The following is a 15,352-nucleotide window of genomic DNA, read 5'->3' as shown; positions in this document are numbered from 1 at the left end:
GTAAAGGTGATTCGCAATACGTAACAAATAACTAACAGCATGGACAGAAAGAGCACGGCAGGTAAGCGGCTCTCGAGAGATCCAGAGAGCCGTAGAAAGGGACCGCAATAGCGCAAAGAAAGGGATGGCAAGAAAACAAGAAAACAAGAAAACGAGAATTAGTCTTTAGTGGATAGTGGAACAGTGAAGATACGTGTCGCGTATTCTTATGCTTCTTAACGTGGCCATTTTACTAAATAACTTGCTCGAATTGTTAACTAAATGTAATATCTAACATTTCAAAATGAACGATAGAAACTATTCAGTGCAGTGGTTTAGTGATGGAAGCGAATTGGAGTAAATCTTACCCAGCATAGTCGAAGATCTGTGTTTGATGATTTACGACTTTGAACATGGCCACCTTAGGGCTATCCAAAGTATTCATACTCGATAAGTATTTTACTGAGTTGCAGAAGTTTTGGGAAACCGAGAAAAAGCTTCAAGGTATTTCAAAATGAAATGTTATTAATATTTAAAATTTCTGATATCTTTTCATAGATCTCAAGCACCATACATTAGTTTCTTAGATATGCACACTGGCAAGAATTTTAACGCTTTGTGCAACACGGACGTAAACAGATTTACTGTATCTGTTATGAAAAGTTAGAAAAGGCCAAGAATCGAATTAGATTTTTGTATTAAATTATGGTAAAAATAAAATGAGCATTTCACAATGCTGTGTGATGTTTTAAGAGTAAATGTTTTATATGCAATGACACTTTATACAATATGATTGAATCTTGTCACTTCTATAAAATGCGATTATATAATTATTAACTTCACAGTCGCATTTGATACTGATACTATTTATGTAAGATAAAATTATAAATGAAAATGGGATAACTATAAAATAATTTAATCTTGCAGGCTCATATCAATCATACATCAGTAGTTGAAAACTGTGAATTTAACTTTAAAAAAATTCTAATGATTAGTACTAAAATTCGTCGAACACAAGAAAAAATATGACACTATAAGATCATATACATTTTTATGTTAACTCTCATGCAATTGATTTAATCCTGAAATGTGTTGTAGCAAATATGTTTAAGTTTTTGTATATAAATGTATATATATTTTTATATCGACATGTATTCCTAGGCTATTAGTTGATATTCATCATTATTGTTTTCCATTATTAAGTACTTCATGTAAATATATTGCAAACCTAGTTAGCACTACATATCACTATAAAAATTGTTATGACATTATAAATGTCATACTATAATATGTAGTGCAACAAATACAAAATTTCTTGAAAATTATTTCAACACATCCTAGAAAAATTCAATAGAATGATCAATAAAGGAAAACTTCAGTTAGAAATTAAACCCCAATTGTATACACACACACACACACACATATATATATATATATATATATATATTATATATTATATATTATATATTTATATATATATATATATATATTATATAGAAATTTTCAAATATCCATATTAAGGACCACTCTTATATATATTTTGTATATATATAATATATATATATATATATATATACATATATATATATATACAAAATATATATAATATGGATATTTGAAAATTTCTTTACTCCTAGGGACTCAAATGCTACCAAATTGATAAAAAAATCTCTGAAAGTTGTGGCTCTTAATATTGATTCCAAGATAGTCCGCACTTCTGCCAAAGTTTCTTATGGCGTTACTAAAATTTTATTTCATTTCATATTACACAAAATAATTTATTAAGTTTCTTTAAAAAATGTTTCAACGTTTATATAAAATTTAATATGGCGATAAAGTTCATCATCTAAGAACTGTAATTAATGTAATTACAGATCATTTTTTAAATGTGTTTGTGAGATATCAATTGGAAATTGTAATAAGCAAAAACTTTATTCTCGAAATAAACAGTTGAAAACATTATCTGAATATATAAATATCAATTTTGGAGGATTAAGTCAATTCTTACACATTACGGGACTTGCAACTTGCCTTGAGGCATTATGCCACTTTCAACTTGTTAACTTACCGTAAGGTAAGTTATAGTAATCGCAAAAGAATCGAAAATGAAAATGTTTGCATATCTTTTCGTTTCAAAGATTTTTGAACGTGTTTATGAGAGTGTATGTTTGGATACAATTTTTCGTCCACGATTTCGGGAGCATGGATCAACCGATTTGAATGATTTAAAAATCATTCGATTCCTATTAATAAAAAGATGTGCTCTTTAGTTTTTGGCGGTGACAGGTCTAATTCAAAGATACGGGCCGAAAACGGTAAAACAGTTTGTTCTAGCCTCACAAATTTTATTAATCCATCTCCCTCTACCTATATACTAAATACCCTCTACTCTATAATAAAATAATTTCCTACCCTACTTTAGGTACAAAGATAGTTTTTAAGAAATTCATCATTTTTCTGTACGCATAACTTGAACCGTGAACATCAAACAAATAAATACTATTAATAACTAAACCAACTTATTTAACTTACTTATTTTTAAAGGTCTGATATAGCCATTCTAATATTAGGTGTACAACTTTGCTTCCGCCGTTTTTTTCCAAAATTAAAAGCATTATTGCGTAAAAGTGCTTACTGATGTACTATTCAAAGTATTGTCCGTCGCTAGCGACAACTTTCTCCCATCTTTCCGGCAATTTTTGGATCCCGGATCGAAAAAAGGAGTCCTCTTTTGACGCTATCCATGAAGCAATCCATTTTTCCAATTCTTCGAAGGATTGAAGATGTTGATCTGCCAGGCCGTGTGCCATCGAACGGAATAGGTGGAAGTCAGAAGGGGCGACTTCTGGGGAATACAGCGGATGGGGCAAGACTTCCCATTTCAGCGTTTTCAGGTACTTTTTGACCACTTTTGCGACGTGAGGCCGAGCATTATCGTGTTGGAGGATGACTTTGTAATGTCGCTCTTGATACTGTGGCCGCTTTTCTTTTAGCTCGCGACTAAGGCGCATCAGTTGCGTTCGATAGCGATCCTCTGTGATGGTTTCACCCGGTTTTAAGAGCTAATTGTTCATCTTTGTAGGTTTTTTTGGTTCTACCACCATGTTTGTCTTCGGCATCGAAATCACCATTTTTAAAACGTTGAAACCACTCCCGACACGTTCTTTCACTCAGAGCAGCATCACCTAAGTTTCTGAGAGCATTCGATGCGCTTCAGCTCCATTTTTTTTTCGAATTGTAACAGAAAAGTAAAACTTCCCGCAAATGGCGAGAATTGGGGCAAAAACGGACATTTTCGAGCGTGAATAATACGAAAACAAGAACAACTGTCACTGAAACGGAGATGACAATTCGTTAGGCATTGTCCACACTCACTTTAAAGGCATTATCATCTATGTATTTCAACCAACCTCAGCCGGTACAGCCACATATCGGAAACGGCGGAAGCAAAGTTGTACACCTAATAATAAATTATATCTGGTCCTTTGAGGTAGTAAAGTGTCCGTGTGTAGTAATTTTTAATTGACTTTTTTTAATAAACATTGCGCCGGGCGCGTACACCGTTTTTGAGAGAATGGAGCGCCCGATTCGAATGATTCAAAAAACAGTTTGCTTGTTTTGTCAAGATATACAACTGATTAAATTTTTAGAAATGTAGGTCCAGCGGTTTCATGCCTTGCACCACTAGTTTTTTTTATTTTTACTGATATTTGAACATTTGAAATCATTCAATTTAGAGAATCAGGAGAAATATATACCTATTACTCCAGACCAACGATGTGAACAAGAAACGTATTATTGAAATCCTGAAAATAAGATTTTAAACTGTGAACTTCGTGGTCAAATAAATTTTGGATATTTGTTGAATGTCAGGATGACGCTTAAATCTTGATTCTGTCAGAGTATATTTTTTCTTGATTAAGGAGTGCTGATGTTGTATGACAGCCACAAGAATTATATGTTTTATTTTTGATGCTTTTTTTTGAATTTTTTTATTTTGTAATTTTTATTTTCAGTAAATATATGTTTGAACGCAAAGATAGGTCATCAAAAGAATATGAAACATAAAATCTTTGTTTATAACTATTGCGGATATTAATTATGAATATATCATTATCTTTCATGGCTTGTTTGAGTATAAATTTCTCATCTACAACTATTATCTTCAGCATCGTTGGGCAGGAATTCATTTTTGGCACACTTGCGATCATTGTCTCGTCAAAAATTATGTCTACTAAAGCAGTTTTTCAAGATCATCGCAATCGATCCACACATTTGGTACTATAGTGAAGTGGACTGAAGTGAGCCACGTTTTTATTTTTGGATGTAAAATTGTTAAAAATGAAAATATTTTCTTAATTTTGTTGTAGTTGTAAGGGTACTGCAAAATGCTACTTTTTATTATAGATTTAGATGTTTGCAATTATTTTTGGAAGTTTCTCTTTTTTGAATGGCAAGAAAAGTGCATTTAACGTGTTTTTCAAAAATGTAGGGAGAAGTGGGCCACCCAAATGTTTGTCTGAAAAAATACTGCTTTATGCTTCAAATTCTTATCTGAGAAGTTCCAAATATGCTGATTACGAACGTGTTGTCGAATTTATAAAATTCAAAATTGTTGACTTGAAATGAAGGGTAGAAATTGTAAAAAAAAACACGACTTTAGTAAAAATGTTCATTTAATGTATGAAAAGAAGTAATAAAGTAGGAATGATAAAATTGTTGAAAAAAAACATTTTGCAACAATCAAGCACAGATTCTAGGCGTAATTGGTGCACGTCAAGTCGGTGCGGTTGGTTATATCCACGCGCTTCAAATGGAAGGGTCTGTCCTAGTTATCGCACTAGAAGGAGTTTTTTCTTGACAGATATGCCAACATCAATTATTGCAAATCATGCCAAAATCGTTGTCTTCACTTGAAGAAATCGTAGAATTTCGTTTTTTGCCTTATTTACAGCTGATTATAAAGTATTGGCCTTCTTGAAAACTTAGGCTGGTATTTGAAATTTTTGACCCTGTGCTGCTTCTGCCGCGACCTCTCTGTTTTTAGCGAATGTATTGAGGCATCCCACAAAAACACAAGGTAAACAATCGGCAAAAATCACTTTGCATTTCAAAGAATATATATCTATATAATATATTGCATATTTACTAGTATTTTTCTCGAGAATTTGATTTTTCTAGAAAATTTGATGACAAATCAAGTAAGAGTGTACGACACTAAAAATTTCCACAACGAAATTCTTAGCGCGTTTCTCTGTGCAGTGCGAGAGTAGGTTTATAACCTCCAAATGCCTTTTAAAATTGAGCAAATATCAAAATATGATAAATATGTGCGCGGTTCGACATACATGTTACTAGTGTTAGAGTAATTCTGCTGGCCCACTCCAACCTGTGGCCCACGTCTGTCCACTTTACTACTATTTGTACATTTAGATTTAGATTTGTATATTTACATTTTCCGGATATACTTCAAATATGATACAACAATGGCATTAAATATATATTTTGATTGCAATGTATTTATTGCAAGACTAAAATACTTTTCGAATAATTCTAATTGGATATCTCCATTTTCTCAAATACTGTCATTTTTTGCCTTATATGTCCAGAATGGCTGGACCTATCATTGCTCGAAAGTACGAATACAAATAGTCAATACGAATTGAATGTCTTTTGGATCAATCTAATCGAATGCTCTGTTCTTTTAAAAACTGCCATTATTTGCACTTGTCTCCCCATCACGAAAATTTGTGTGCGCACATGTATTTATACATTCATACATCCAATTTTTCTAAGGTAGGGTAGAGATGAGATTAAAGGCTACCACCAATAACTTAAAATCAAGTAAAGTTAGAAATTTTTTAGCAATCAGTCTTTGCCTTAAATTCATCAAGGAAATCTATAACAAAAGTATTCTCTGTGGTTGTTACTTTTTTTGGTTGTGGGCACTGTTGGTTATTTTATGAGACCACTATTTAATATTTAAGTATACCTTATTAAATTATTTTATAATATGTATTGTCGATTCTAAGTTAAATTCAACATATGCTTTTATATAACCTCTATAACAACTCTGATTGGACTAAAAAAGACCAATTGAACCTTTACCCTGTTTTTTTATAAAAATAAAAATTTACCAAAATAAAAATAGAGTAACCAACCCCTAACACTTGCTTTCAATCGAAATTTGCAAAAACCTACTCGAGGATATACCTAACAGTTTCCAAATTTTCACGCCGATTGAATGTATGGTTTGTAAAAAATGATATAATTACTATAATAAGTATTACGAAATCGAAATTATTCTATACTTTACGTATTTTTCTATTTTTATAAAACTATACATAATTTTTATATATGAAATTTTATGATTTATGAAAAAAAAAAAAAAAAAATGACTGAAAATATAAACATAAAGTCTTCAGGGCATCCAACCCCTACCAACTGGTTTTGATCAGAATATGCGATAACCTGTCCTGAGATGTATCTAATATTTACCGAAATTTTTACGCCGATTGGATGTATTGATTATAAAAAACTATGTAATTATTCTAGTCATTCTTAAATGACGTTATTTTAGGGTTATTTTTGTTTCTTATATACGTAGTATCGTAGTATTTGAATGTTAAAAAAATTAAAATTGACCAAAGAATATATAAAAGTCTTTGGGTCGGCCAAGCGTTACCATTTTTAATCAAATTTTCCGAAAACCTGATCGGGGATGTACCTAACAGTTGCCGAAATTTTCACGGCAATTGGACGTACGGTTTATGAACATTTACACACACAGCAGCCATGCAGTCACTGCTTTTTTCTATGCATTCAATATTATATAACAATCAAAGTTATTACAGAACTCTACAAGTTATATGGCTAAATTAACAATAATAAAAAAAATAATAATTACAGAAAGAAATAAACAAGAAAAAAAAAAGAATTACAAATGAAGAAAAATAAATAAATAAAACAAATTATTGATTATTAAGGAGATGGACCATTGTTGCATTAGGAAAATCGTACATTTTAGCATGATGTTTAGTACTGGTATTTTTGATGACATCCACTTCAAAAGGGATGTTGAGGTTATCATGTATAACTTGTTGCTAACAAACCATGGCGCATTAGTAATTGTCCGTAGTGTTTTAAATTGTAATCGTTGAATAAGTCTCACATTTGATTTACTACAACATTCCCACAGTTAGATTCCATATGCTCATACAGGTTTAATTATGGTCTTATAAATTAGAAACTCATTATCTAACAATAATTTTGATTTTTGACCGATAAGCCAACTTAAATTTGAAAGTGTACGTGTAATTTGTTTTATTTTGGCAACGATGTGCGGCTGCCAGGTAATCTGCGATCCATGTAAATACCCAAGTATTTGACAGTGTCTTTGATTGGTATTTGTTTTTTATATACACAGCTTGATAAGTTGACTTATTAAGTGTGAACGTAATATAAATCTACTTTGCATCATTAATTTTGATGTGCCATTTCTCTGTCCAGGTTACTATTTGATTGAGATAATTTTGTAGGATATTAGAAGCGAGAGTAGGATTTTTATTACCAGCCAACATCGCAATATCATCAGCAAAAGTAGCAGTGGTAGATCTCGTAATGGTTACAGAATCACTAGTGTAGGTGAGGTACGAAAAAGGACCCAAAACACTCCCTTGCGGAACGCCTGATTTTATAGGAAAAAGTGCTGAAGAGTCACAATTGTTTCTAAATTTATACCATCTGTTAGTTAAGTACGATTCCAAATTTTTATGAAAGCAAGGCTGCAGCAACCATTTAAGTTTTGCTAAAAGGCCTTCGTGCCATACTTTATCGAAAGCGTGGCTTACATCGAGAAACACTGCTGAGCAATATTGTTTAGATTCGAAACCTTTGTGAATTGAATTCACAATTCTGTGGCACTGCTGAATGCAGCTTGCGAAATCCAAATTGATGATCAGGTAATATATTAGATTCGGATACTATATCATCAAGCAGTAGTTTTTCAAAAACCTTCGACAGTATGGGGAAAAGACGAATTGACCTCTTTAACGTAACCATACTTGTATATTTTCCGTTTTTGCGTATCATTTCAATAACGGATATTTTAAAAGACTTAGGCCAGTACTCCAATTTTAGCATTAAATTAAATATGTAAGTTATGAAAATGTACGCTTTAATTGGCAATTCTTTCAATTTTGGATGAAATATTATCAATCCCAGGAGATTTTCTACTATCAAGTTTAGCAATTTCTGAAATAGTTTTCTTCCGAGAGTAAAATCTTTTCTTGAAGTTCACAAAAGTATGTGGTGAGAGAGGCTGAGGATACAAGTTAAATATATTATATTCAGCTGCATGCAAATACTCAGCAAAAAGTTCTGCTTTTTTCTTGTTATCTCTTGCCGGCTTTTTCTTGTTATCTGATACACGGCCAAATAGAATTGTCAAAGAGATTGAGGTTAGACACGTAGTTGGCGAAGCTATTATCATTTAATTCGTTAAGTGGCACTGCAACGCACTATTTTGCTGCATGTAAGCGTAAAATAGAGCGTTGCAGTTGCAGTTGCGATATAATAAGTGATGCGCTTTAGCTCCGACATGTCTTGATCTTTGTTCAGGACTATGTAGATGACAGCCAACTTTTATTGGCTGAAAATTTTCAAGTCGTATTTTCTCGAGAAAACAAACTTTTTCGGAAAGTTCCGAATTACTATTACTATTAATTAAATAGTAATAGTAAATTATATTTTGTCGACGACTCAGACATAAGCAGATTTCGCTGCGATCACTGGGGAATCGCTTTGAGAATTGGTTCAAACAGATGGAATCAAGTGACATTCAAGAATTGCTTGAATTACAAGATGAATATTTGGCTGAAACAGGCTTGAAGAATTTGTTGAATTCAGAGCCCATTGATAAAAGAGTTTTCCATGCAAGCGTTGGAAATCTGACATATAATTTGTTTATGAATCGCAAAAAACTAAAATTAATTTCTTTGCAAATCTTTACGTTTCAAGACCTTCTGAATATGCCTTAGAAAGAATTGATCTATGATCCACGATCCATTCATAATTCTATTCGTTGTATTTACATTTGCGGCATATTTGTGGAATACTACACTCATGAATAAAGAACTCGCACTGTGAATAAAAATTAATAAATAAAAAAATGTTTCTTACAGATGCAAGCTCCTCTAATGAGGCAGTCCATTTGCAGCAGCGGCTACGAAGCCTTAGCACTGAACTTGTTACTTTACGCAACCGACTACACGTTGGTAATCCCGGCGCTGTGAGCTGCAAAGATGATTTATCAATGTCTCGCGCAACAACAGCTGGAACTGATTGTAAAGTAACTGATACTTCAGCCTGCACGACACAGACCAAAATCTCCCACAATGTTATCGGCGCCCAGGTTATAGCACCACCAAGTCTTCCTCATTCACAACGATCCGTTGCTGTGCAGAAACTGAGCTCTCATGGTATAAATAAAGTATAGACAGTATATTATCGTTTTATTCACAAATAAGTACATAGAGCTAAAGGAATTTTTCATAAAATTTTAGTTATGTGATTTTTCACTTTAAATTGATTGAGTTAACCAACGATAATTTTATTTTCACTTTTATAGATAACAAAACATTATGTCATGTCTAATAGATATTTTTGTAAACAATATTTTGTAAGATATTTTTATAGAGATAAAAATACGTAATTATAAATTAAACACTAAATTAAATAGATGAATCATTGCGTCAATCCTAAAATTTATGGTATTTACCAGCATATTTTTCAAGTGTGACCGTCTGCTACTTCCGTCTACTACTGGGCGTACTACCAAGTACGCCCAGGACTATCACATTTTCCATTCCTCACAATCATTAATTTGGTGCAGTCGTTATTGAGAATACGTCGTAAAAAGCAAAATTTACATTCAGTATATTAAAACACGCACATTTCCCTATTTTCATGTCAAATAATTCACATGATTCTTGTTCTTTCGCTAATTTGGGGTTAACCCTTTCAAGTCGGATACCGCCCCACCGGCGACAAAATGCATACAATTTTTTAAATGCCCGAGTAGAAAGGGTTAATTTCTTTTCAAAACGTAAACATCCGTTTGGGAAACGAAATAATATTTTTCATTGTCACAAAGCTCAAATAAACGTAAATATTTTATTAGGACTACATATTAGTTTGTCTTACATCTTTATTGTATACATCAAATTAGCTCAGTTATATAATAGCATTATTATTTATTGATCATCATTGTCAGTTTTTGGCGACATTTATATATTATTTATATATGGTTGATAAAAATATAGTAATAGGTTTTCCTTATTGCTGATTTGAATTGAAACAAATTATTCTTCATTATTAAAAAATTATACAGATGGATCAAAAGGCAAAGAACCAAACAATAAACAAACATCACCTGCATGCAATACTACGTCAAAATTTAACAATAATACTTCAGGCATGGTGGAACAAGATGGCAATAAAACAGGATCTTCATATGATTTAGAAGATCTTATACGTCTGCCTGGACCACTGACAGAAGACGCTGTTATGAAATCATTACAAACACGCTTTGTAAACAAAAAATGTTATGTAAGTGTATTTAAATGTATTTATTGTATGCACATATGACACCCAAATAAGTATACACACATGTATATATATATATATATATGAAGCGGTTGATGGATTAAAACAGTTGGTATAGTTTGTTATTGTTTATTCGCCGTGAAATATAGGTACAACATTTATATCGTGCTGTATATCTCTCCTGGCTGCCGAATGGTAGAATAGGCCTTTTGCTTCTATGGACGGTTCTTTTATTCAGGCCGGAGACGGCCATCTTGATGCGTGCGCATTCCCAAATGCTGCAGGCCCGTACTTAATGCAGGGCTGTACTTGGGTGTCGCCGCACAGCCCCCTACTGTAAAAAAGAAAGAAAATTATTATTCTTTGTAGTTCTGAAATCGTACCTACCGTCCTCGTCTTGTTGTATATTTTTCAGATGTGACGTGCTCTGCTGTTGTGCGTTCTTCGGCAGTCATGTATGCAGGCTTCAGTCTGTCTTTAGAAAAGGATGGCCCGAAACGTTCAGTTTAAAAGTCTTTTCTCCTCTTTCCAAAACCTTGTAAGGTCCTTTATAAGGTTGCGGTTTTATCATATCTTGCCTGATGAAAACATGACTAGACTTGTCCAGATCTTTATGGATGAAACTCTTTTTCGGGCTATGAGATGACGTAGGTTGTGGCTTTAAATTTCTAAAGATCCTATGTAAATTATCCATGACGGTTGCAGTTGATATGTCCGTGTGATCTTTAAAAAATTTACCAGGAAGTCTCGAAAGTTCTCCAAAGGTGAGTTCTGCGCTAGAATTCTTTAAGTCTTCTTTCGCCACTGCTCGCAATCCTAATAGAACCCATGGCAATGCTTCTAACCATGACTCATTTTCGCGGCACATAAGGGCAGACTTTAGTGTTCGGTGTATGTTTTCAATGATGCCATTAGACTACGGGTGATACGACGACGCATGTATTAGTTTTGTTCCACAAAATTGTGCCATATTGCGGAATGTTGCTCCGTCGAATTGTCTTCCTCTGTCGGTTGTTATTGTTGCCGGTATTCCGAATCTGGATATCCAACAAAAAATAAAAGCCCAAGTCACTGTTTCTGCAGTTATGTCTGATAATGGATAAACTTCTATCCATCTGGTGTATCTATCTATGCAGGTTAGTAAATATCGCACATTTTTGCAAATTGGTAGAGGACCTACGATGTCAATATGTACATGTAGAAATCTTGCAGATGGAACGTTAAATTTTTGTAAAGGTGTGATTGTATGTCTACCTATTTTGCTGCGTTGACATTGTATGCAATTCTTTGACCAGGTCCGGCAGTCACGCCGTATATATGGCCAAACAAAGCGTTTCGTCAGCATTTTGACTGTTGCTCTAACACCCGGATGACTTAAGTTGTGCACGTTGTCAAAGATCTTCTTTCTTAAAGCTGCTGGAACAAATGGTCTTGGTAAATGTTGCGATATGTCACAAAATATCTCGTGTGTTGTTCCTGGGATGGCTTGGCTTTCGAGCTGCAATGAACTTTCTTTTGAAAGAAAATTTTTTAGTTCCTGGTCCTCTTTTGGCGCTTCAGCAATTTCAATTATGTTTGTAAGGCTGCTAACTGCTTCGATTCTCGAAAATGTATCAGCGGTTATGTTTTTTGCTCCGCTTATGTGCCTAACATCGGTTGTAAATTGAGAAATGAAAGTGACTTGATTCAATTGTATTGGAGGTAGGCGTTACTGTTTTTGTTGAAAAATATAAGTTAATGGCTTATGATCTGTAAACCAGATGAAATTGCGACCTTCCAACATGTGTCTAAAATATTTCAAAGATGTATAACCGGCTAATAATTCTCTATAAAATGCGGGCCATTCTTGTTGCTTTTCGGTCAGTCTTTTGGAGAAATATGCGAGTGGTTCACAGATATTATTTATCCGTTGTTGTAAGACGGCGCCAATGCATGTGTTCGAAGCATCTGTGAACATTGCGAGTTGCGCCTCTGGCTTTGGATGTGCTAATAGAGTAGCTTCTTCTAGATTCACTTTACACTTTTCAAATGCCTCTGAGAGTTTTTCGTTCCACTCTATTTCAGTTTCTCCTTTAGTACTAGGTACAGATAACAAAGATTGTAATTCTGCTTGGTATTGTGCAGCGTTTGGACAAAATCTATAAAAATTAATCATACCCCGAAATCTACGAAGAGATTTGATGGTACTTGGTTTCGGGAATGCTCGTAGTGCACTTATTCTCTCGATTGGTGGTTTAGTGCCATGTTCTGTGATATGATAACCAAGAAATTTTACTTCTGGCACTCCTAGAATACATTTGGAAGCGTTGACTACTACACCATAATCCGTAAGTCGTTGGAAGAGACAACGAAGATGTTGCTTGTGTTTTTCCGGGTTTTTAGATGAAACCAAAATATCATCCACGTATGGAAAACAGTAGTCCAATCCTTGAGTCACTTCATCGACAAAACGCTGGAAGGTTTGAGCCGCATTCCTCAGACCGAAGGTCATGAAAGGAAACTCAAATAATCCAAATGGTATTGTTATGGCGGTTTTCGGTATGTCTTCTTTGTACACTGGTATTTGTTGGTATATTTTTTTTAAAATCAATTATGGAAAAAATTTTGCAGCCCGCTAAATTCTGCGAGTAATCAGATATGAGTCGCACTGGATATCTGTCAGGAATGGTTCTATTGTTCAACATTCTAAAATCTCCACAGGGTCTCCATATCATCTTTTTTCTTAGTGAAGACCAAGGGCTATTTGACGGTCGCGCTATTCCTAGCTGCATCATGTCCTGGAATTCCTGCTTAGCTATTTTTAACATTTCTGTGCTCAATGGACGAGGTCGCGATCTAACAGGCGGTCCAGGAGTTGTTTTGATGTAATGTACCGTCGTGTGCTTAATTTCTTGTGGTAGGCCAGGTAATTTAGTCAAATTTGAAAATTCTGAAAGAATTTTGCTAAATCGGCATGTTACGTTGACCGTTTTGATGCTTCCCTGTTGTATTGTTCCTTTGTTTATTGTTTTTGCCTGTAGGTTTGTAGTACCGTCTACTAGTCTTAAATTCTTTGTGTCGACGATTATGTTGTAATATGACAGAAAATCTGCGCCTATTATGGGTGTTGACACATCAGCAATAACAAAATTCCAGATGAATTTGCGCCTTAGACCTAAGTCGAGATTCAACTGTATATCTCCATATGTACGAATCTCGGTATTGTTTGCTGCAGACAGTTTGTAATCGGACTCGAAAACTTTGTGTTGTATAAACATGCGTGGGTATATACACAGATCACTACCTGTGTCTATCAAAAATTGTACTTTGGTTGGTTTATCTGAGATGAACATGCGGCGTGAAAGTGTTTGACAAACACTTGCCGCATCTAGTGCCTGTCTTCTTCGTTTCCCGACATTTTGCATGGTTGCGTGCATTTCTTGGCTTTGTTTCCAAATTTGTAGTGGTAACAGCACGTATCAAAGCTTCGTCTGCTACCATCTCTTTAGCGTGAAAAACTTCTTGTGCGCGAGATTTTCCTAGAACGAGAATTATGCCGATATCTAGGACGTCTATTTTGCAATTCAGCTACCATTTGTGTTAGGTCTTCTACTCGTTTTAATAATTCAGACGTTGTACTGTCGGTAAGGCTTGTGGCGGCCACAGTTGGCGCGATGTTAACCTCACCGATGCTATCTGCAATGGCAGCTAAGGTCTTCAATTTTCATGGTCGGATGGGCCTTTAATATTTGTAGTGTATGCGTAGGTAATCTTTGTAGCCACAAGGTTCTTAAAATATTTTCATCTAGTAGTGGGCCAGCTAATGATGTTAGGTGTCGTAAAAATTGCGACGGTTTTTGATCACCCAGTTCCTCTTGCTGTAGCAACCTTCGAATCTTTTGGTCCTGTGACTGTGGTAAACGTTGTATTATTTCTTTCTTTAACTTAAAATTAGTATAGGGTTCGACTTTCGGTGGATTTAATATTATATCTTCCACTTCACTGGCTAATTTGGCATCTAAATATGATAATATAAATTCATATTTGACATCTTCTGTTTTTATTCGTGATCGATTAAAATGTGCCTCGATCATCGCGAACCATAATTGAGGTTTTTCATACCAAAATGTTGGATAGGCCTCGCAATTCCATGTGATATGCCTGCATTTGCGTGGTTTGGATTTTCTGATTTCACTTTCTTATGTTCTTCACTCATTTCACAAATAATTGAGAAAAACAAATTAAATATTCACTAAAAAAATGTCACTGAATGTTCAAAAAAGAAAAATTACACTTCTTATGAAAAAAAATTAAAAATGTTGTTGAATCTTGAATAATACACTTAAGTTAAGTTACTATTGTTCTGTTTTACTCACGTCAGGTAGATGAATATACCTTTTATCACGTCGGGTCACCAATGAAGCGGTTGATGGATTAAAACAGTTGGTATAGTTTGTTATTGTTTATTCGCAGTGAAATATAGGTACAATATTTATATCGTGCTGTGTATCTCTCTTGGCTGCCGAATGGTAGAATAGGCCTTTTGCTTCGATGGCCGGTTTTTTTTATTCAGGCCGGAGACGGCCATCTTGATGCGTGCGCATTTCCAAATGCTGCAGGCCCGTACTTAATGCAGGGCTGTACTTGAGTGTCGCCGCATATATATATATATATATATATATATATATATGTGTATATATATATACATATATGTATATATATATATATATGTGTGTGTGTGTGTGTATATATATTGAATAATGATTTTCAGCCAGTCGTCGAAATAAAA

General features: G+C 34.1%; 1 protein-coding gene across 1 annotated transcript in view; it reads left to right on the top strand.

Annotated features, from left to right (window-relative positions):
* Positions 1 to 346: 346 nt before the first annotated feature.
* Positions 347 to 15,352, top strand: part of LOC113367286 (unconventional myosin-IXb) — a 66,935-nt gene continuing 51,929 nt past the window's right edge. Inside the window, exons 1-3 of the mRNA XM_026608904.1 lie at positions 347 to 483; positions 9,162 to 9,458; positions 10,370 to 10,587. Coding sequence (XP_026464689.1) covers positions 393 to 483; positions 9,162 to 9,458; positions 10,370 to 10,587 — 606 coding nt within the window. The 5' untranslated portion in view covers positions 347 to 392. The remainder of the gene's footprint in view (positions 484 to 9,161; positions 9,459 to 10,369; positions 10,588 to 15,352) is intronic.

This window comes from Ctenocephalides felis, unplaced genomic scaffold, assembly GCF_003426905.1.
Source record: "Ctenocephalides felis isolate EL2017-DRISC unplaced genomic scaffold, ASM342690v1 CF-g0.4_SCAFFOLD_01170, whole genome shotgun sequence".
Taxonomy (NCBI): domain Eukaryota; kingdom Metazoa; phylum Arthropoda; class Insecta; order Siphonaptera; family Pulicidae; genus Ctenocephalides; species Ctenocephalides felis.
This window is presented reverse-complemented; position numbering and strand designations above follow the sequence as displayed.